General features: G+C 43.6%; 1 protein-coding gene across 3 annotated transcripts in view; it reads left to right on the plus strand.

The window, feature by feature from the left end:
- The first annotated feature begins 837 nt into the window (after positions 1-837).
- The window catches only part of LOC110524668 (desmoplakin-B), a 39666-nt gene continuing 16212 nt past the window's right edge, over positions 838-24291 (plus strand). For all 3 annotated transcript variants that reach the window (XM_021604515.3, XM_021604516.3, XM_021604517.3), the window contains exons 1-20: positions 838-1395; positions 3080-3173; positions 4192-4325; positions 6794-6944; positions 8639-8764; positions 8904-8963; positions 9553-9720; positions 10208-10312; positions 11941-12162; positions 12802-12957; positions 14287-14441; positions 17894-18020; positions 18240-18426; positions 21423-21730; positions 21862-22040; positions 22340-22478; positions 23203-23396; positions 23683-23845; positions 23935-24018; positions 24128-24235. In XM_021604515.3, the coding sequence (XP_021460190.3) occupies positions 1205-1395; positions 3080-3173; positions 4192-4325; positions 6794-6944; positions 8639-8764; positions 8904-8963; positions 9553-9720; positions 10208-10312; positions 11941-12162; positions 12802-12957; positions 14287-14441; positions 17894-18020; positions 18240-18426; positions 21423-21730; positions 21862-22040; positions 22340-22478; positions 23203-23396; positions 23683-23845; positions 23935-24018; positions 24128-24235 (3051 nt within the window). In that variant the 5' untranslated portion in view covers positions 838-1204. The remainder of the gene's footprint in view (positions 1396-3079; positions 3174-4191; positions 4326-6793; positions 6945-8638; positions 8765-8903; positions 8964-9552; positions 9721-10207; positions 10313-11940; positions 12163-12801; positions 12958-14286; positions 14442-17893; positions 18021-18239; positions 18427-21422; positions 21731-21861; positions 22041-22339; positions 22479-23202; positions 23397-23682; positions 23846-23934; positions 24019-24127; positions 24236-24291) is intronic.

Here is a 24291-nt window from a genome sequence, read left to right on the forward strand (position 1 = left end):
GACGTTTCTTTTTTTGCTGAGTTTATATTATACATTTCTTCAAGTGCTGGATTTTCACCCAGAGTGGCCAATTCACTATTAATTCTGATCTTAACGCCAACCTTCCGATGCCCAAGGCTGTTCAGTCTGTACAGAGTGCAATATAGGTTATACCTTATGCTAAACAATGCATTACTGCAACATTATCTTCCGAGCTGGAAACATTTGAGAGCAAGACACATTACTGTAAATCTTTTAGAATAGCTTAGTGCTGAAGACTGAATGTGTTCATATTATCTTAATATTATCTTTAAAGACTACTGTAAGATGATAAGATGGAAATTATTATAATAACTCTTTATACAATGTGCTGAGCAGGGCCGGCTCCAGGCATAAACTTCATAAGCTGACGTTTAGGGCCCACAAAAGGCTAGAGCCGGCCCTGGTGCTGATTGACACCAGTATACTTCACCGGCAGGTTGTCTCTGCCAGTGGCATTATGCAATCCAAATGGTTTTTCCTGTGGACCGCATCCACTGTCTTGGATGTGTAAAAATGGTTGAGGTGAAAAGTATTACATTTTTTTTTGCAATGAATGCTGTAATAAATGCTATTGTAATTAATGCTGTGATGAATATCTCATAAGATATGAACTGTCACAATTGTGTGCAACATACAGCACTTTTTTAAGATGTTTATTAGCTTATCCAGGGGGCCTTTGCTGTTCAGACTCTTGCTGCATTCGGTCAGTCAATAGTGATCTAGGGGAAAGGAACAGTAAACATTTCAGTGTCGAGACTTCTTAAACTTGAGTGACACACTGAGACACTGAGATAATAATAATTAGGCTGGTCACTAGAAACACAATAATGGCGTATCCTCTCACAGAGCACGCACGCACACACATTCTTCCATAGTCTAGAAAGAGGAGAGGGTGGGAACATGGAAAGAAAAAAGGATAACATTAAAATCGTTTGCGAGGCAAACACGTTGATGGTAGGTGTGGTCTGTCTTGTTTAAACAAAACAGATTCTCTTCCGTGTTATAGATCCAGTCTGCGCTCCTCCGCTGAAAGGTGCGAGGGGAGAGAATTAAAGCGTCACCACCAACCGCTTCGTTCGCAGCATCTCCGCTCAAAGCTACCGCGCTGTAGCCAGGATTTTTAAGTCTTCGTCCCATAATTGTTTTTCTTCCACCAGAGTTTCATAACTTTTTGCATCCAAAGATGAGTCTACACACGTCCCAGAGAAACCGCAAATCCGGTTCTAGGCCCGACCTGAGTGGGGGAACTCAACACTATGACCGGAGTGAAGTGCACGGTGGTAATGGATACGGACAGGAGTACATGGACGGCGCAGGATACAATACCTACAGCTACTCAAAGACTTCAATGGGAGGTGGTGGAGGAGTACAGGGGTATGACGGTTTTTATTTATTCTAAAGGCCATTCATTGTGCTGTATTACACAACTGTTGCTCTCACTTGACCGAATACCTCTTTTAGTAAGCTAAATTCCTGCAGAGATAAAATGCATTGTCCAAAGTGTTTCTATCTCCAATTGAAATCATCAAACACATTTTTTATTTCCTTCTAGTTCATTAATAACTTGATATCAAGATAATGGAATTCTTGAGGGAAATGTATGCAGTTGTCTGCCAGGGGCATTATTACAATCCAAATGGTTTTTCCTGTGGAAGCATCCACTGTCTATGATGAGGGATAGAGTTTGTATATTGTTATCTACAATGCAGTTGTCTGTCTATTCACTGGGAGGAATATTTGTATTACCACAAAGCCCAGTAATACACACAGTCATTTTGTTCTGTGTGCAGTCCCATTTCATAATTTATTACCCTGCGTTGAGGTGTTTGTTTTGAAGGACAAAGCAGACTGCCTGACTGCTAAAACCATGACACTAAATGCAAATAAAACGTTTTATTGGAGCCTACATTAGTTAACATGTCAGACATGCATATTATGAGCACTGACAACTTATTTGCATGCATCCAAATAGATATGTGGAGTTGTTTTCATGGGAATATTTTCACTAGAGAGATCACTACTGACTGTTGCCTGGCTACCTAAACGCCTTGCTCTGGCCAAACGCTATGCCACGCCCACCGACGTTAGTTTATGTATGTAGTAAACATAGAACTGACACCATCTGTCTTTGTGGCTCTGTGGACAAGCTGCTGGGAGACTTAAACTTGAATTATAACTCGCATGGAAACTGTGAGGCGTTGTTTAGACACCAGCTCTAACACACTTTTACTCCATTCCTGAGACCTATGTAGGAATCTAAAACATTCTATAGAGTCTATACTAGTATAGAGGTCATAGTTGATGATTACAGTATGAATAGCTGTAGAAAGACTTCATATGACTACAAAGACCAACAGATCCTCTGGGAGCATGTAAAACCACGTGAAGTTTCAGTCGCTCTTTAGCAGTTGCATTCTCTTTATATGTGAAGTTTTTAGTCTCTCTGCCACTCTGTGTTGTTGTGTTTGTAGGCTAAGGAAAAGCATGTCACTACTGGCAAAGGAACAGCATGTCACTACTCTTGAAAACCACTTCACAGGAACAGCATGTCACTACTCTTGAAAACCACTTCACAGGAAAAGCATGTCACTACTCTTGAAAACCACTTCCCAGGAAAAGCATGTCACTACTCTTGAAAACCACTTCACAGGAAAAGCATGTCACTACTCTTGAAAACCACTTCACAGGAAAAGCATGTCACTACTCTTGAAAACCAGTTCCCAGGAAAAGCATGTCACTCTTGATTCATGTTTCCCCTTTGCCCATCCCTGCACATAGTCTATTCAATTAAGGCACATCGGAAGCATCCTTAGAAAACTAAATACTTGCTAGTTGCTGCAATAAGACCACAATTCATAACAGGAAACCACTGGGATCATTGATGTAAATCATTGATCAATGTTAAACATTTATTTAACGAGGAAGTCACATTGAGGTCAGAAGAAGGGCCAGTTTTTTATAGGGTTGTTGACGGTGATGAGGATGATGATTACAATGTGCTATAGTGATGTTTATAGTAGGCTGATGATGATAACGATGTCTTCCATGTCTCCTACAGCCAATCCACCGCCAGTGCCCTCCAACAGAAGGCCTACATCCTACAGGGCCAATGTCAGGAGTACCTGAGGAAGGCAGAACACTGCCTACAGGCTGTAAGTCACTACCTACCATAGAGACATAGAATAAGTGTTCTATTCTGTGAGTCACTTCATGTCCTGTCTGCTTTGAGATGCCTGCTTTGGTCCTGTTTTAGTCTAAAAACAGTTAGTCTGACAACAAGTACATGTAATCAGACAGTCTGACTAAGATATGTACCGTACCTGACTGTGAGGTATGAAAGCTGAGATAGTACTGTACTAATCCTACAGCCAATCACCCTTGACTTGCTTTAGTGGATTTGTTGTCTAAGTACAAGTAGTAGGAACATGAGGTTTCTTAAAAGTCAGGTCTATTGTGAGATGATCCATAACAGGTCATTATTATCTTTGGTAGACACTCACACACGATGAATCCTCACACCTGGCATGTGAAATATGCTCTGTCAGATGCGACTCCACCCTTTCCCTTTATGTTCTCAAATGAGCTTAAAACAGCTTTAGATATTTGTCTGTCAATCCAGGTTTTATCAGAATCATGTCTTTGTTTAAGTCATAACCAGTGAGATTATATGTCTCATCTGTCCCTGTTATGTTTGACATGTTCATGCAGGAATGGCTGACTCAACGCGTGTGTGTGAGCATGAGTGCGAGTTTTGGATTCAATCTGCTTGGAATAAAAGTGTTTTTGATTATGAATGGTATGAAAGAAGGCCGTGTCAGCTTTTGTCTGGTACACAGTCTGCAGCAAACCCAGGGATTAGCTTTAATCACACACCCAGGGAAAGTGCTAATTTGGCCATGACCTGTCACATTATAGTACACTACTTATAGTACACTACTTATATTATAGTACACTACTACAATCTGATAGAAGTAATAGAAGCTGTCTGGACAGAAAGGAGATTTATACATTATGGTCCTGTCGTTAACTGGGTTTGAACTGAAGGACTCACCTGACTGAACATAGTCTACCGTATTCTCATTTGAGAAACCTAGAACACCAAGTCAAAGCTAGACTGAACGTAATGTACAAATCCATAATGTTCCTGACATTTCCCTGTTGATCCTACAGGGCGGCGACTCTGGGCGTGCCACAGCCGAGGCAGAACGCTTCATGGCCATGGCCAAAGAGACCATAGAGCAGCTGAATGCGTGTGCTCGGGACCTGAGCCACATGGGACAATCCAACGACAACGTGTTCCGAAGGTCAGTAGTCTCATGGTACCAAACCTCAAAACCATATTCTTGTTTGAAACCTAGAAAGGCTGGAGTCAAGGTTAAGAGGTAAAATATACAGAGCAATTATCACTACTACAGATTTTTATTTGTACAGGTCATTCTCATTGTGGCCGATTTAGGAAATCAATTTATTTTTTACATGTTTTGATGCAAGTACTTCTCAGTATTTGGTATTTAGACTTACTTTATCTAGGTGTGCAACGAGCTCTTTGGGAGTGGCTCCCTTATGCACACTGAATGCACACACTGTAATTCAACCGCCAAAGAACCTCCCACTTATTGGCCAACAGAAATAGGGTTTTTAGTACATTTATCTAAAGCAATCCCTTTCAATACAGTACCTTTTTTCATTTGAATTCCCGACAGATGTTCCCCACCCCAAATAATGTTGCTCAAACAGAAGGGGGAAGGAACTAGGTGGGGTTTTAGCAGGGGTTCTGAAAGACACTCATGGGGGTGTCCACTGAAAGTTGACCAGCAACAACAACTGGGGCCCAAAAGACACCCACCATGAACGCCCACAAAATTTGCCCAAGAACAGGCAAACTAGATTAAAACTCACATCAAAGTTAGACAGGAAGCGAACCAAAGAGTGGAGCAAAACAAAAACAGGGAAAATTAGATAAAGGATTGTCCTTCTAGAAATCAAATACGGAGCTCCAACTCAAGACAACTGGAGTATTGGGCCAGCCACTGTAATATCACCTGGGCCAGCACAGGTGAAACACCTACCCACTAACGAGATGACAAACCGGCACAGGTGTAACATATACTGACTAACGAGGTGACACCAATCGTGTGCCCCACATGCTAATGTCCAACCTCAAACTATAAATGGGAATGCCAAAGCCTGTAACAAGGCTCACTAGAATATATGAAGAGAATGGGTTCTGAGTATTAGGGATCAATGAAAAAAGCCATCAAAATATGCATATTCGTCTCTGTTTAGTAGATTTAAAAATACACTGATCTTATAAATGATTAAGGGTTAGGAAAGTGTTAATGAATTTACCTACTTCTTAAACAAAAACAGGTTTGGAGAGCCTTTACGCACAAGATATATTGGTGAATCAAAAATGCAGAGGTTTGATTCATCCTGAAAGTTGCCACATTCAGTTGTTCAATTCATTAATTTTGGAAGGGGAGAAAAGTCTACAAAGTTTGAACAATAGTAATATACATCTCCCTTAATCACTGATCATGGAACTGTGATGACAAAGGCTCACTCATTGTGAACCATGCTCCAGGCTCCAGGTTTAAACTGCCACGTTTTGCCTGCGTTCCATATTGATACCAAACATTTTCACAACAGTGTTTACAGAGGAAACAACTAAAGGTAGGCTAAATCAAACAATGTGGACTAATGGAATGATACAGAATGTAGTGACTGAAGGGAACTAACTGAAGGGAACTAACCCTAAATAAAGTTAAGGCCATACAATTTAAATTCTGCTTAACAGCACAGCATGTCATACTGTGGGAAAGGGGTATACATACTTGTTATGTTGATATGCTTTTCAGTTTGCAGTCTTATGACTGATTTCACATTTGTCTCCAGAGATCATAAGATGAAATAGATAAAAAAAAAATAGGCATTTATATTTACAATCTCCAAATGGATGACTAGCTCTTATCAATACAGTGAGCTCCAAAAGTATTGGGACTGTTACCAATGTTTTGGTCAATGTTGTTGTCCTTCCAATAAAACACCAGCTCTTTTGGAATGATACAACTATGAGTTTAAAGTGCAGAATCTCAGCTTTAATTTTAGGGTATGTTCATCAATATTGGGTGAACCATTTAGAAATTACACCACTTTTTGTACATAGTCCCCCTGCATTTTAGGGGACCAAAAGTTTTGGGACAAATTCACTTATGTTCTAAAGAGGTAGTAAAAAGTGAAGTATTTGGTCCCATATTCATAGCACACAATGACTACATCAAGCTTGTGACCACAAATTATTTGGATTCATTTGCTATTTGTTTTGCTTGTGTTTCAGATAATTTTGTGCCCAATAGAAATTCATAGTAAATAATGTATTGTGCATTTTGGAGTCACTTTTATTGTAAATAAGAATAGTATATATTTGTAAACACTTCTACATTAATGTGAATGCTACCATTGTTAGGGATAATCCTGAATGAATCGTGAATAATGACAAAGTTACAGACGCACAAATATCATACCCCCAAGGCATGCTAACCTCTCACCATTACAATAACAGGGGAGATTTAGTGGGGTATAATATTTGTGCGTCTAACTTTCGCACTCATCATTATCAGCACTCCTACTTTGAGAATCTTTGTGGATACGGGCCCAGTTCTGTGTTAATATCTTAGAAATCCCTTACTGCCTTCACTTTCCCAAACTGTTAGGGTCATGTATAGGCGTTGTTTAACTCTCTGTCTCTGTCTCTCTCCCCCTGCCTCCATAGTATTGATCTGTTTAGGGACCAGTTAAAGGGAGTCCACATGGCCGTATACGGGACCATGCAGAGGCGGAGCCGGGGGAGCAGGGGGAGTGGTGCATGGGAGGAAGCTGGGAGGAGCTTCAACGAGGCCATTGCCTGGATTGGACAGCAGAAGGTACAGAAAACCACACCCTACCCAGAGATACAGGATAGATGTGTAATGCTGTGTAGGAAGGCATATGCTATGGGATTGCATAATATTATTGCTGCCACCTGTACATCTTCAAAATATATCATGATAACTGCATGTAGTTGTGAGTCAAAAGGGGTGCTGACAACTTCTTGCAAAACATTCCCAGTGATATTTAGAATATTTAGGTCATCATTGTGAGACACTTGACCCTTTGACGCTTTTAGGAATTTCTCCCTCCCACACATAAAGTTTTGATCCTGAAGGACTGGGGTGTGTAGGAGAGGCCAGTGTAGATAACACACTGACATTCTAATCTAGATCTGAATACACAGGAAATCCCACACCGCACTCGCACAAAAATGCACGCATGCGCACTAATGCACGCAGTAAATAAAATAACCATAGCCCTTCTCTGACAATTCCCACTAAGACTGTTATCACAACCGCCGGTGACGTACGTCATCCCTGCCTGCTGAACTATTGCACACCTTCCTATGCCAGCTCCTGCAAACCTCTGGAGAATGAACAGAGAGGTTAGAGCAGCTGGTGGGGAAGGTTATAATGACTGTAACAGTATAGCTTCCGTCCCTCTCCTTGCCCCTACTTGGGCTTGAACCACAACTGACACCCATGAAGCATCGTTACCCATCGCACCTCTGCAAGGGGAACAACTACTTCAAGGTCTCAGAGTGAGTGACTTCACCAATTGAAACGCTATTAGTGCGCACCACTGCTAACTAGCTAGCCATTTCACATCAGTTACACTCACCCCCCTTTTGACCTCCTCCTTTTCCACAGCAACCAGTGATCTGGGTCAACAGCATCAATGCAACAGTATAGCTTCCGTCCCTCTCCTCGCCCCTACCTGGGCTCGAACCAGGGACCCTCTGCACACATCAACAACAGCCACCCTCAAAGCGTCGTTACCCATTGCGCCATTGAGCCATTTCACATCGGTTACAACTGCAGCTTTGCCACTTATGTATTAACAGAAAATATCCAAATGTCATGTTAGAGGTAACCTTTTAGAAATGCATGTCAATTGTCGTGCCAAGTTGAAAGCATTCTTCTTATTTGCATATGCAGTAATTTGAGTTTTTTAAAGTTGTAAAGAATGCTTTAGAGTCCATCTGCCACTGTCAGACATAAATCTCAATTAGGAGGGGTGGAGACCAGAGACACAGAAGGACAAAAACATTCTCACACGCCCACACTTGCATGCAACCACACTCCCCACAAACCGAGGTGAAAGTGAGACTATGTTATTGTGGTCTTCACCAGCAGACATGGAGTTTGATCTGAAGTCCTGACATACTGTTCTTCCTTGGCTGTTTTTCTGTGTGTATTACAGCCTTACAGGGGTAACCATTCAGTCATACCTCGTGTTTCTCTATCACCACCGTGTGGCAATATGCAGCATTGTCTTCACAATAGTCAAATCTAATCAACGTTTATTGGTCACTACATAGTTTAGCAGGTGTTATTGCAGTGCAACGAAATGCTTATGTTACAAATAAACATGGGGTCAAAACTGGGTTTTTTCATGGACAGCTTGGTTGCTGTTGTGTGTTTTCAATATGTCTGGCCTCTGAGCGTTGGTTGAGATGTGTTAATGTTGTGTGTGAGAAGGTGTTGTTATGTGGTTATTACATGGTGGTGATATCTTTGTGTTCCAGCGTCTCATAGAAACCTCACCCTGGGGAGACGACTCTGCAGCCATCGAGCAGCAGCTGATCAGCCACAACAAGTTTCACAGCTCCATACAGAGAAGTGCAGAGGTGGACAGAGCCAAGGATGAATTGGTGTGTAGGATATATATATATATATAAACAAACAAACCTATCACAAACACAGTTACTTTCACACACTCATACATTCTATCTCTGTGTGTGCGATTCTGAGTTTGTGTGATTCTAGCTCCGTGTGTGTCTTTCCCTACAGTTCAAGAAAGGAGACAAGGCCAACCAGCACGCTCTGGATCAGGACTGGGACACGCTGCAGGTGTGAGAGGGCTCTGGGGAAAACTCTCTCACACCCTGCATTACTTTATAATATGGTTGTTGTACCATATCCTATCTCTGTATGTTTGTGTTGTATTTAACATGTTGGTGTCCATCTGTCTGTCAGTTAGTCATGACACAACCAGGGGTGTAGTGCTGCCAGAGCGTGGAGCAGTGACGTGCATTCACTTCTTTACATTTGAGAATGCACAGAGCTGGTAACACTTTCGGGAAAATTCATTACATACATTTAAATAAATACCAATAACATTCCATGAAAAACTATAGAACTATAGGCTATGTGTGTACTGCTAAGGCCCGTCGGTGGCTTGAACACTTAGGGCAATCAGAACATGTCTGCCTTGAGGTTCATAAACCTCGATGGATCCCCCTCGTGCGCAGTGGAACCCAGAATGATATGTGACCACTTGGTTACGGCAACACCGTTCTGCCGAGGACACCCAAACCAGAGTGGCCACCGCAAAGCCCCCAGGAATAGCAAGAATAGCACTACACCACTGGTAACAATGGATGTTTAACTTTATTGATTGTACCTAACTATAGATGTCTCACCATGTTTTGTGTGTCAGAAAATGTCTCATGGCCGTAGCAACCAGCTGAGAGAGCTGCAGCAAATTATTGAGGAGATCAGCAGAGAAATCATGTGGGTGAATGAGAGAGAGGAGGAGGAGCTGGTGTTCGACTGGGGGGAGAAAAACATTGACCTCTACATTCCCAAGAAGCAGGAGAGCTACTCGGTAAGGACTGGGTCAAGGGTTAAAGGTCAAGGGTCAGGGGGGAAGTGTCACAGTGGGAGGGGTGAAAGGCTAGTTCATTATCATTATCCCATAGAGGCCATACAGGATGCCTGTGTACCATATGGCACCCTATTACCTATTTAGTGCACTACTTTTCACCAGGACTCTGGTCAATGTAGGGAATAGGGTGCCATTTGGGGTGTATACTAGCTGTAATATTTCCTGATTGTTACCTATCCTTCCTGATGATTGGTAATGTTTGGTAATCTCTAGTCCCGTGACTGACACATCTAGTTTATTGTGTATCTGCATGTCATTATGTCTTGTTCATCTGTTTTGCATTCTGTTCCCTAGGGAACTATAATGCCAAACCACTGGGAGTTGTGCAATGAAACCACAGATCATTCTTCCAGTCCCAATGGGTCCCCAGGTCCTAACACTGTTTCTGTCTCTCCAGTTCTGCCCTAACTGTGTTGTTCTCTGACAGAAACTGATGAGTACCCTGGAGGAGAAGGAGAAAGACCTGAATAAACTGAAGTTGAAAGTGGACAGCCTTCTGAAGAACCATCACCCTGCCTCTGACAAGATCGAGGTGAGGAGAATATCTATTTGATTATTGATTATTAGCTGTTAGTCGCAACAGCTCCTCATCCTGTGGCCCATGATACCTAGCAATATCTACTGTAGCTATCTACACTGAACACAATTATAAACGCAACCTAAAACCATTTTGAAGATTTTACTTAGTAACAGTTCATGTAAGGAAATCAGTCAATTGAAATACATTCATTAGGCCCTAATCTATGGATTTCACATGACTGGGAATACAGATATGCACATGTTGGTCACAGATACCTTACAAAAAAGGTAGGGACGCGGATCATAAAACCAGTCAGTATCTGGTGTGACCACCATTTGCCTCATGCAGTGCAACACATTGGCTTCACATTGATCAGGCTGTTGATTGTGGCCTGTGAAATGTTGTTCCACTCCTCTTCAATGGCTGTGTGAAGTTTCTGGATATTGGCGGGAACTGGAACACGCTGTCATACATGTCGATCCAGAGCATCCTTAACATGCTCAATGGGTGACATGTCTGGTGAGTATGCAGGCCATAGAAGAACTGGGACATTTTCAGCTTTCAGTAATTGTGTACAGATCTTTCGACATGCGGCCGTGCATCATCATGCTGCAACATGAAGTGATGGCGGTGGATGAATGGCACGACAATGGGCCTCAGGATCTCGTCACGGTATCTCTGCATTCAAATTGCCATCAATAGAATGCAATTGTGTTCATTGTCCATAGTTTATGTCTGCCCATACCATAACCCGACTGCCACCATGGGGCACTCTGTTCACAACTTTGACGTCAGCCAACTGCTTGCCATCTGCCCGGTACAGTAGAAACCAGGATTCATCTGTGTAGAGCACACCTCCAGTGGGCATCGAAGGTGAGAATTTGCCACTGAAGTCGGTTACGACCCCGAACTGCAGTCAGGTTAAGACCCTGGTGATGACGACGAGCATGCTAATTAGCTTCCCTGAGATGGTTTCTGACAGTTTGTGCAGAAATGATTTGGTTGTGAAAACCCACAGTTTCATCAGCTGTCCGGGTGGCTGGTCTCAGACAATCCCGCAGGTGAAGAAGCCGGATGTGGAGGCCCTGGGCTGGCGTGGTTACTCGTGGTCTGTGAGGCCGGTTGGACGTACTGCCAAATTCTCTTAAACGACGTTGGAGGCTGCTTATGGCAGAGAAATTAACATTCCATTCTCTGGTAACCGCTCTGGTGGACATTCCTGCAGTCAGCATGCCAATTGCACCCTCCCACAAATCTTGAGCCATCTGTGGCATTGTGTTGTGTGACACAACTGCACATTTTAGTGGCCTTTTATTGTCCCCAGCACAAGGTGCACCTATGTAACAATCATGCTGCTTAATCAGCTTCTTGATAATCCAGGCACCTGAAAGGTGTGGCATATCTCGGTGAAGGGGAGATGCTCACTAACAGGGATATAAACACATTTCTGCACAAAATGAGAGAAATAAGCTTTTTGTGCATATGGGACATTTCTGGGATCTTTTATTTCAGCTCATGACACATTACACCAACACTTTACATGATGCAAATATATTTTTGTTCAGTGTCATTCGTTGTGATGGTTATCTTGATTCATTCATCCTTTAACCCCTCTATCCTTTTGTTTTTATTTCTTCCAGGCCTACATGGACACTCTGCAGACCCAGTGGAGCTGGCTCCTCCAGATCACCAAGTGTATTCATGTCCACCTGAAGGAGAATGCTGCATACAGCCAGTTCTTCAAGGAGGCCAATGAGACATACAGCAATCTGCAGAAGGAGCATGAGAACATCCGTAGGAAGTTCACCAGCGATAGGAACACACCTCTGGAAAACCTGCTGGAACTACTCAACGGCCTGGAGGTAAGACATGTATATCAGCACCACAGATGCTGTTCATCAAAGCACAAGACGAGACCCAAATGCAGATACAGGAGGCAGATGGTTTTGAGTCTTACATTGTTTATTAATCTTAAGGGGTAGGAGAGAGAAAGGTCGTGGACAGGCAAAAGGTCAAAACCAGATCCGAGTCCAGGGGGTACAGAGTGGTAGACAGGCTCGTGGTCAAGGCAGGCAGAATAGTCAGGCAGGCAGGTGCAAAGTCAAGAAACAGGCAATGTTCAAAACCGGGAGGATTAGAAAAAGGAGAATGCAAAAAGCAGGAGAATGGCAAAAACACTGGTTGACTTGGAAACATACAAGACAAACTGGCACAGAGAGACAGGAAACACAGGGATAAATACACCAGGGAAAATAAGAGACACCTGGAGGGGGTGGAGACAATCACAAGTGGAACAGATCAGTGCGTGACAGTTCAAGGCTATATCTCAAACAACCAATTCCCAATATAGTGCACTACGTTTGACTGTAGTCACACCAATTAAAAAAAACTGCACTACATGGGGAATAGGCAGTAATTTGTGAAGATACAAAAGTTCAATTGCTCCCCTTGTCCTCTAAAATGGATATTAACCTCTGACCCCTAACCTATGTGTCCAACAGAAGGAGAAAGAGTGGATCTTGGAGAATAAGAGGCAGGTGCAGCACCTGGTCAACATGTCCAAAAGCATCGTGAGGCTGAGACCACGTAACCCTGAGGAAGAGAAGAGCAGTAGTCCTGTTATGGTACAGGCCCTGTGTGACTTCAAACAAGACCAGGTCAGAGACTTATTTATTTAACCATGGAGTCATACTGAGACCAAGGAGTCATACTGAGACCAAGGAGTCATACTGAGACCAAGGAGTCATACTGAGACCAAGGAGTCATACTGAGACCAAGGAGTCATACTGAGACCAAGGTCTTTTACAGATGAGCCCTGAATGACATAAATTACATCAATACACACATCAACATAAATACAAAATGCAAGGAGAAAGAACAACATGGTCATTAAAAACAAGCACATTCGTCAGTAACAAGGTCCTAAATCAGCCTACTGAATTGGCCTTGAGGCACCAAAACATAAAATGTAAGAACATTTAAGATTGTTCCACAAATAAGGCGCAAGAAAGGTAAATCAGCTTTTAGTTAACTCAGTAGAGACCAACAGAATTCCCAGAGTTAACCATTCCTGAGACTGGGTGTGGTAACTTGTATGTCAAGTTTAGTTATGATGTTAGGTACAGTGGGACTTTTTGTAAAAGGGCTTTATAAATGAAAACATAGCAATGTATCAAACTAGGAGACATCGAAGAGGGCCAACCAACTTTCTGGTAGAGAATGCAGTAAAATACTAAAACTGTCACCCGTAATAAAGAGCAGTGTGCTATGAGAAACTGCATCTAATGACTTTAATGAGGTGGCAGTTGTGTTCATATAGACGATGTCACCATAGTTTAGGACCGACAGAAACGTTGACTGAATGATCTGCTTTCTACTATTTAGCGAGAGGCAGGACCTATTTCTGTAGAAGAAGCCTGTTTTTTTTTTTTTTAACTAACTCATCATTATGCTTTGTAAAAGACAGCCTTTCAACCTTCAAGATGCCCAGATATTTGTAAGCAGGGACACGATCAATATGCACACCATCCAAAATACATGTTTAAATCATCAGCTCCACTTTTATGCGCGCTAGGGAACGACTTATACTTAAGTTTTACCAGCATTCCATAGTAATTTCAGTAATTTTTCAACCAGTTACATGCAGCCTGGTCTAGGCCAATTGAGGAACGCCTCTGAATTAGAGGTGAGTGATCAACAGTATTGAAAGCCTTTGAAAGGTCAATGAAGGCACAATGTTGCCTTTTATCCATACAGTTAACCACAGCATTTATAACTAGGGATCCAGCAGAGATAGTGCTATGACCTGGTCTAAAACCCGACAGATGTACATTTAAAATACATTTCAAATATCAGAAAGATCTTAGCTGAGAATTAATCAAGGATTATGTTTTAGCTAGGCAAGAAAGTAGAAATAGGGGGATTTTAATTGTTTAGGTCACATAAGGGTATCTTCTCTCGTACACATTCTGTATTGTGCTCCACAGAAGGTGATTCTGAAGGGCAACGAGGGCATCCTAAAAGACAACTCCCAGCGTAGTAAGTGGCAGGTAACGGGACCAGGAGGACTGGACATGCTGGTGCCTTCTGTCTGTCTGCTGGTGCCACCACCCAATTCCCTGGGCATCAACCTGGCCAACAAGTAAGAACACTCGCATACACACACAGTACCAGTCAAAAATTCCACAAATGTACTTAACAAGGCACACCTCTTAATTGAAATGCGTTCAAATCGAAATTGTATTTGTCACATACAAGGTTAGCAGATGTTAATGCGAGTGTAGCAAAATGCTTGTACTTCTGGTTCCGACAGTGCAGTAATATGTAACAATTCCCCAATACACACATCTAAAAGGGGGAAATGAGAATATGTACTGTGGCAGACCAGGGGGTTTGGTCAAGACATTTACACATATCAGACACGGACAGAGTAGGATTAGCTCCGTTTCAAGGGTGTTTATTTAAATACTAGATCAAAAAGGATAGGATAGGTCTCCACCTGAGACCCTCTCCGGGATACCGTCTTCTGGGCGCCGGGTCTTGCTGTATTCTGTCGGGATCAAAACTGCACTCCTGTTACCTCTGTAACCGTCCCCAACTATACGGGAGTCCTTTCTTCCTACCCATCCCCAACTATACGGGAGTCCTTTCTTCCTACCCATCCCCAACTAAACGGGAGTCCTTTCTTCCCCCCCATCCCCAACTATACGGGAGTCCTTTCTTCCCCCCCATCCCCAACTATACGGGAGTCCTTTCTTCCTACCCATCCCCAACTATACAGGAGTCCTTTCTTCCCCCCCATCCCCAACTATACGGGAGTCCTTTCTTCCCCCCCATCCCCAACTATACGGGAGTCCTTTCTTCCCCCCCATCCCCAACTATACGGGAGTCCTTTCTCCCCCCCCATCCCCAACTATACGGGAGTCCTTTCTTCCCCCCCCATCCCCAACTATACGGGAGTCCTTTCTTCCCCCCCCATCCCCAACTATACAGGAGTCCTTTCTTCCCCCCCCATCCCCAACTATACAGGAGTCCTTTCTACCCCCCCATCCCCAACTATACAGGAGTCCTTTCTTCCCCCCATCCCCAACTATACAGGAGTCCTTTCTACCCCCCCCATCCCCAACTATACAGGAGTCCTTTCTTCCCCCCCATCCCCAACTATACAGGAGTCCTTTCTTCCCCCCATCCCCAACTATACAGGAGTCCTTTCTTCCCCCCATCCCCAACTATACAGGAGTCCTTTCTTCCCCCCCCATCCCCAACTATACAGGAGTCCTTTCTACCCCCCCATCCCCAACTATACAGGAGTCCTTTCTTCCCCCCCATCCCCAACTATACGGGAGTCCTTTCTTCGCCCCCATCCCCAACTATACAGGAGTTCTTTCTACCCCCCCATCCCCAACTATACAGGAGTTCTTTCTACCCCCCATCCCCAACTATACAGGAGTCCTTTCTACCCCCCATCCCCAACTATACAGGAGTCCTTTCTACCCCCCCATCCCCAACTATACAGGAGTCCTTTCTACCCCCCATCCCCAACTATACAGGAGTCCTTTCTACCCCCCCATCCCCAACTATACAGGAGTCCTTTCTACCCCCCATCCCCAACTATACAGGAGTCGTTTCTACCCCCCATCCCCAACTATACAGGAGTCCTTTCTACCCCCCATCCCCAACTATACAGGAGTCCTTTCTACCCCCCCATCCCCAACTATACAGGAGTCCTTTCTACCCCCTATCCCCAACTATACAGGAGTCCTTTCTACCCCCCCATCCCCAACTAAACAGGAGTCCTGTCTACCCCCCCCCATCCCCAACTAAACGGGAGTCCTTTCTACCCCCCCCCCATCCCCAACTATACGGGAGTCCTTTCTTCCCCCACTCTCCCTGTGTGCTGTCCTTCTGGCAGCTTTATGGGACTTGCACAGCTGGTGAGCAATCAGCCCTTGATTACTCACCAACTCCCAATCAGCCCCAATTAGTCTTGGCCGGAGAGCCCGTCGAGACCTGGCACGTCCAGCAGATGGAGCCAATGCCTTGTGACGTATACACTGTCTGTCACCAGGCCTTGACGAGTCTCCCCCTGGTGGCTGACCTGTACGCAACAGTACATATAAATATATGGATGAGCGATGGCCAAGCAGCATAGGCAAGTGCAATAGATGGTATAAAATACCGTGTATACATATGATATGAGAAATGTAAGATATGTAAACATTATTGAAGTGACATTATTTAAAGTGGGATTTTTTAAAGTGACTAGTGATCCATTTATTAAAGTGGCCAGTGATTGGGTCTCCATGTAGGCAGCAGCCTCTCTGAGTTAGTGGTTGCTGTTTAGCAGTCTGATGGCCTTGAGACTGAAGAACAGCTTCTGTCTCTCGGTCCCAGCTTTGATGCACCTGTACTGACCTCGCCATCTGGATGGTAGTGGTGTGAACAGACAGTGGCTTGGGTGGTTGTTGTCTTTGATGATCTTTTTTGCCTTCCTGTGACATCGGGTGCTGTAGGTGTCAGGTAGTTAGTTTGCCCCCGGTGATGCGTTGTGCAGATCGCACCACCCTCTGGAGAGCCTTGTGGTTGTGGGCGTAGCAGTTGCCGTACCAGGCTGTGATACAGCCCGACGGGATGCGCTTGATTGTGGATCTGTAAAAGTTAGTCAGGGTTTTAGATGACAAGCCAAATTATGCGCTGTTGCACCTTCTTCACCACACTGTCTGTGTGGGTGGACCATTTCAGTTTGTCGTTGACGTGTACGCTGAGGAACTTAAAACTTTCCACTTTCTCCACTGCTGTCCCTTCGATGTGGATAGGGGGGTGCTCCCTCTGCTGTTTCCTGAAGTCCACGATAATCTCCTTTGTTTTGCTGACATTGAGTGAGAGGTTGTTTTCCTGACACCACACTCCGAGTGCCCTCACCTCCTCCCTGTAGGCTGTCTCGTCATTGTTGGTAATCAAGCCCACTACTGTTGTGTTGTCTGCAAACTTGAGTTGGAGGCGTGTATGGTCACGAAGTCGTGGGGGAACAGGGAATACAGGAGGGGGCTGAGCACGCACCCTTGTGGGGCCACAGTGTTGTGGGTCAACAAGGTAGAGATGTTGTTTCCTACCTTCACCACCTGGGGCGGCCCATCAGAAAGTCAGGGACCCAATTGCACAGGGCGGGGTTGAGGTCCAGGGCCTCCAGCTTGATGATGAGCTTGGAGGGTACTATAGTGTTGAATGCTGAGCTGTAGTTAATGAACAGCATTCTTACATACAGTGGGGCAAAAAAGTATTTAGTCAGCCACCAATTGTGCAAGTTCTCCCACTTAAAAAGATGAGGCCTGTAATTTTCATCATAGTTACACTTCAACTATGACAGACAAAATGAGAAAAAAAATCCATAAAATCACATTGTAGGATTTTTAATGAATTTATTTGCCAATTATGGTGGAAAATAAGTATGTCAATGTCAAATAGTAAAAATAAAGAAAAACCCTGAATGGGTGAGTCCAAGCTTTTGACTGGTACTGTGTATGTGCTATGCATGTATGCACCCACGCACGCATACACAGACTAAATCCATGTCCGTGTTGTGTGGTCCATCAGGAATGAACAGTACTATGAGGCCATCCTGTCTGTGTGGAACCAGCTCTACATCAACATCAAAAGTCTCATCTCCTGGCAGTACTGTGTCCAGGACATCACACGCATCAACTCTCTCACCATCACCATGGTAAGAACCTATCGCCATCGTAACCATATCACGTCATCACTGTCACTACAGTTTCACTTACAAGGGCCACGACTGACTCAAATGTCAGTTTGACTTTATGGTGCAGCTGAGTCCATTATTACTAAGATTACAAATGACCTGACTACATAACTACATTCACTAAAAGGAGGACACAAAAACAATGTCTGAATTTTTCTTAATATGTGTGTGTCCTCTCAGCTGTCTCGTATGCGTCCTGAGGAGTACTGCAGCATCCTGAAGAGTCTGGAGACCCACTACTCAGACTTCACACACTGTTGCCATGGCTCTGAGATGTTCAAGGACGACGACAAGAGGAGCATCGAGAGCCAGTACACTGGAGCCCAGGCTCACTACGACCAACTGGTGGTCCAGCTACCTGCTTACAGTGAGTAGATATACAGTAGCGAGTCAGTACACTGGACCCCAGGCCTACTACGACCAACTGGTGGTCCGACTACCTGCTGAGTGAGTAGATATGCAGTAGCGAGATAGTAGATATACAGTATCAGGTCCATTACAGTTAATAGAGATACAGTAGTGAGATAGTGGATATACAGTATCAGGTCCATTACAGTTAATAGAGATACAGTAGTGAGATAGTAGATATACAGTATCAAATCCATTACAGTGAATATAGATACAGTAGTGAGATAGTAGATATACAGTATCAGGTCCATTACAGTTAATAGAGATACAGTAGTGAGATAGTGGATATACAGTATCAGGTCCATTACAGTTAATAGAGATACAGTAGATATACAGTATCAGGTCCATTACAGTTAATAGAGATACAGTAGATATACAGTATCAGGTCCATTACAGTGAATAGAGATACAGTAGTGAGATAGGAGGTATACAGTATCAGGTCCCTTACAGTGATTAGAGATACAGTAGTGAGATAGTAGATATACAGTATCAGGTCCATTACAGTTAATAGAGATACAGTAGATATACAGTATCAGGTCCATTACAGTTAATAGAGATACAGTAGTGAGATAGTAGATATACAGTATCAGGTCCATTACAGTTAATAGAGATACAGTAGATATACAGTATCAGGTCCATTACAGTTAATAGAGATACAGTAGTGAGATAGTAGATATACAGTATCAGGTCCATTACAGTTAATAGAGATACAGTAGTGGGATAGTAGATGTACAGTATCAGGTCCCTTACAGTGATTAGAGATACAGTAGTGGGATAGTAGATGTACAGTATCAGGTCCCTTACAGTGATTAGAGATACAGTAGTGGGATAGTAGATGTACAGTATCAGGTCCCTTACAGTGAATAGAGATATAGTAGATATACAGTATCAGGTCCATTACAGTGAATAGAGAGACAGTAGATATATAGTATAGAGTACAGATGTAGTAGATGTAATAGGAGACACAGTAGATATACTGTAGAGCGATAGTATATATACAGTAGAGCGATAGTGTATATATAGTAGAGACAGTGAGAGTAGATAGACAGTATCAGGTCCATTACAGTTAATAGATATACAGTAGAGAAACAGTAGATACTGTAGATATAGAGTAGAGATATAGTAGATACAGTAGAGTGATAGATATATAGTAGAGAGACAGTATTGCGATAGTGTAGATACAGTTGAAGTCGGAAGTTTACAAACACTTAGGTTGGAGTCATTTAAAACTCGTTTTTCAACCACTCCACAAATTTCTTGTTATGAACTATAGTTTTGGCAAGTCGGTTAGGACATTTACTTTGTGCATGACACAAGTCATTTTTCCAACAATTGTTTAGAGAGATTATTTCACTTCTAATTCACTGTATCACAATTCCAGTGGGTCAGAAGTTTACATACACTAAGTTGACTGTGCCTTTAAACAGCTTGGAAAAATCCAGAGAATTATGTCATGGCTTTAGAAGCTTCTGATAGGCTAATTGACCTAATTTGAGTCAATTGGAGGTGTACCTGTGGATATATTTCAAGGTCTACCTTCAATCTCAGTGACTCTTTGCTTGACATCATGGGGAAATCAAAAGAAATCAGCCAAGACTTCAGAAAAACAACTGTAGACCTGGTTTATCCTTGGGAGCAATTTTCAAATTCCTGAAGGTACCACTTTCATCTGTACAAACAATAGTAGGCAAGTATAAACACCATGCCGTCATACCGCTCAGGAAGGAGACACATTCTGTCTTTTGGAGATGAATGTACTTTGGCGCAAAAAGTGCAAATCAATCCCAGAACAACAGCAAAGGACCTTGTGTATCCATATCCACAGTAAAACAAGTCCTATATCGACATAACCTGAAAGGCCGCTCAGCAAGGAAGGAGCCACTGCCCTAAAACTGCCATAAAAAAAGCCAGACTATGGTCTGAAACTGCACATGGGGACAAAGATCATACTTTTTGGAGAAATGTCCTCTGGTCTGATGAAACAAAAATAGAACTGTTTGGCCCTAATGACCATCGTTATGTTTGGGGAAAAAGGGGGAGGCTTGCAAGCCGAAGAACACCATCCCAACCGTGAAGCACGGGGGTGGCAGCATCATGTTGTGGGGGTGCTTTTCTGCAGGAGGGACTGGTGCACTTCACAAAATAGATGGCATCATGATGGGGGAAAATTATGTGAATAGATTGAAGCAACATCTCAAGACATCAGTCAGGAAGTTAAAGCTTGGTCACAATGTCTCTTCCAAATGGACATTGACCCCAAGCACACTTCCAAAGTTGTGGCAAAATGGCTTTAGGACAACAAAATCAAGGTATTGGAGTGGCCATCACAAAGACCTGACCTCAATCCCATAGAAAATTTGTGGGCAGAACTGAAAAAGCGTGTGCAAGCAAAGTTGCCTACAAACCTGACTCAGGTACACCAGCTCGGTCAGGAGGAATGGGCCAAAATTCACCCAACTTACTGTGGGAAGCTTTTAGAAGGCTACCCAAAACGTTTGACCCAAGTTAAACAATTTAAAGGCAATGCTATCAAATACTAATTGAGTGTATGTAAACTTCTGACCCACTGGGAATGTGATGAAAGAAATAAAAGCTGAAATAAATAATTCTCTCTACTATTATTCTGACATTTCAAATTCTTAAAATAAAGTGGTGATCCTAACTTACCTAAGACAGTGAATTTTTACTAGGATTAAATGTCAGGAATTGTGAAAAACAGAGTTTAAATGTATTTGGCTAAGGTGTATGTAAACTTCCGACCTCAACTCTATATAGTAGAGATACAGTTTCAGGTCCATTACAGTGAGTAGAGCAGCTCTCTCATTGTAGGGTGCAGTATGCTCCTCTATTCTGCTGTCTCTGCTCACCTATGTACTCTGGGTGTATGTCATTAATCTAAGTTGTACCTTTACCATACAGCATATGACCTCTAACTCTCTGTATCTCTGTCCCTAGCTGCACAACAGACCGCCAACGAAGGGAGGATCAAGGCAGAGGAGGAGACCAGGATACTGGTGGTCAATCAAGAGGAGGCAAAGAAGATAGAGGAGACCAAGATAGTGGAGGTTAAGCAACAGGATGTGAAAAAGGGGGTGGTTAAGAAGGTGAAGAAGAAAGTGGTGGTGACGTCACACAGCCTGACGGAGTTGCACACGCTCAGACAGCGCCTGGAGGAGGCGGAGGCGGGGCTTACCCAGCACATCCATATCTGTCTGGGAGAGGACGGAGCGCACGACTGTGGCCTGAGGATTAGCCAACTAGAGGTACATACACACATGGACGCCACACATGAACGCACGCACACACAGATACAATATACTGTACATCCTAGGAGTACTACTGTGTGTGTAGGGTTAGGTTTGTGCATGTGACTAAATGTGTGTTTTTTCCCCAGTCTGTACAGAGGGATGTGAACTCTATCCGTGAGGAGTACCAGCGTCTGAATGAGCATGTTCTGAAGGAACTAGAGGGTATGACTGACTCTGACAAGGCCACGTTCTTACGCAGCCAACTCAGCCTCATCAACGAGAGACTGGGCAGTCTGGACGGGTGCTCCACCGCCTACCTACAGAGGTAAATATTATGCTGTATGAACATACACACAGCCTGAAAGGGTTCTCTGCAGAATACCCATATAACTACTCCATACACAGACAAACTCATCCATACACACACTCATTGCTCAAATTGAACTAATTTGTTCTGACGAATTCTCTCTCTCTCTCCCCGCTCTCTCTCTCTTCCCGCTCTCTCTCTCTCTTCCCGCTCTCTCTCTCTCTTCCCGCTCTCTCTCTCTCTTCCCGCCCTCTCTTTCTTTCCGCCCTCCTTTCTTTCTTTCTTTTCTCGTTCTTCCCGCCCTTTCCCACTCCAAGGTTGCGGGCTCTAAGGGCCCTCCTGGAGAGTGAGTCCAGGGCTGAGGACATCATTAAGGTCCACGAGGCCAGACTGACAGAGAAGGAGACCACATCCCTGGATCCTGCAGAGGTGGAGGACTACAGGTCCACTCTGAAGGTAACAGTTACTGTTTGAAACACAAGCCCCAAAACATTGGGAATGGGAGTGACTGTCACAGCAATGATTAAGTCGGTCATTTAGCTGTGTGTGGTGCTCCTAGGCTAAATGTTCCGTTGTGTGTAAATGCTTTGAAGTCAGTAAGTTTTGTGATTATTACTATTCCCGGTATGTACTCTGTAAAGGCCAGTTAGCTTTGTGATTATTACTATTCCCGGTATGTACTCTGTAAAGGCCAGTTAGCTTTGTGATTATTACTATTCCCGGTATGTACTCTGTAAAGGCCAGTTAGCTTTGTGATTATTACTATTCCCGGTATGTACTCTGTAAAGGCCAGTTAGCTTTGTGATTATTACTATTCCCGGTATGTACTCTGTAAAGGCCAGTTAGCTTTGTGATTATTACTATTCCCGGTATGTACTCTGTAAAGGCCAGTTAGCTTTGTGATTATTACTATTCCCGGTATGTACTCTGTAAAGGCCAGTTAGCTTTGTGATTATTACTATTCCCGGTATGTACTCTGTAAAGGCCAGTTAGCTTTGTGATTATTACTATTCCCGGTATGTACTCTGTAAAGGCCAGTTAGCTTTGTGATTATTACTATTCCCGGTATGTACTCTGTAAAGGCCAGTTAGCTTTGTGATTATTACTATTCCCGGTATGCACTCTGTAAAGGCCAGTTAGCTTTGTGATTCAAATCTCAGATGTTCTGTTGTATGTGTAGAGTATGAGGGCCGAGCTGGAGGGGAAGAGGGACGTCCTGGTCTCCATGGAGACAGAGCTCGGGAAGGCAGTCCACTGGAACGGCCAGGTGGGCGGAGCCTTCCACAGGTGTGACGTGGACCTGTCCAGATACAGTGAACAAGTCACCCAGCTGTCTGACCGCTGGAGACGCCTCCAGAGCCAGATAGACTTCAGGTATACAGACCTCTCTATATCTTATCTATGCACACCTTTTTGGTTCCATATCTCACTCAGACATTTACCTCCGTCTCTAGCTGTATCTGTTTTGTTGTCCCTCTGACTTCTGTATATAGAGTCCTGTTCTCCATACCTATCCAACTTGTGATGTGCTGTACCTCCTTCCTTTACTTTGTGATGACTTCAAGCAGTTACTATTGATGACCATTTTTTTCTTTTTTATATATATATATATACACCCAAAAACATTTTTTACCTGTATCTCTTGCTTTTCCTCTCTCAGACTGAGGGACCTAGAGGGGTACCAGGGGCAACTCCAGCAGTACACCACCACTAGCTCAGTCCTCAGTGAGTGGATCGGTACTACGCGTCAGAAACAGGACGCCCTGCAGGCCACCAAGATAGACAGCATCACAGCCCTGGATGAGCACCTCAACCAGCAGAAGGTCAGTCAGTCAGTCAGTCAGTCAGTCAGTCAGTATAATTGTTCAGGGCAATATAATCAACATATGGAGGTTTTTGTGTGTTTGTCTAGGCTCTGAACTCTGAGATCAAGGTGAAGAGAGAGAGTGTTGAGAGTGTTCTGAGAGACACTGACGCCTGTGTGAACTCCATCAAGGTAAGGGCTTTCACATCCGGCCCATGTATTACTATACCCGTCATAGTATAGTAATGTACTGCTTTTCCTGCATTCTATTCCTCTGAATTTAAGATATATTTGTTTTCAGGATTATGAGCTGGAGTTGGCTTCATACAGTGCTGGTCTAGAGACTCTACTGAACATCCCTATGAAGAGGACCATGACACAGTCTCCTTCTACTCAGCTCACAGAGGAGGTAACAATCATAGCACCACCAAGTCACTCAAACATATACTGTTTACTTATACAGGT

The sequence above is a fragment of the Oncorhynchus mykiss genome, chromosome 5, assembly GCF_057628025.1.
Source record: "Oncorhynchus mykiss isolate SJ-2025 chromosome 5, ASM5762802v1, whole genome shotgun sequence".
Classification (NCBI taxonomy): Eukaryota; Metazoa; Chordata; class Actinopteri; order Salmoniformes; family Salmonidae; genus Oncorhynchus; species Oncorhynchus mykiss.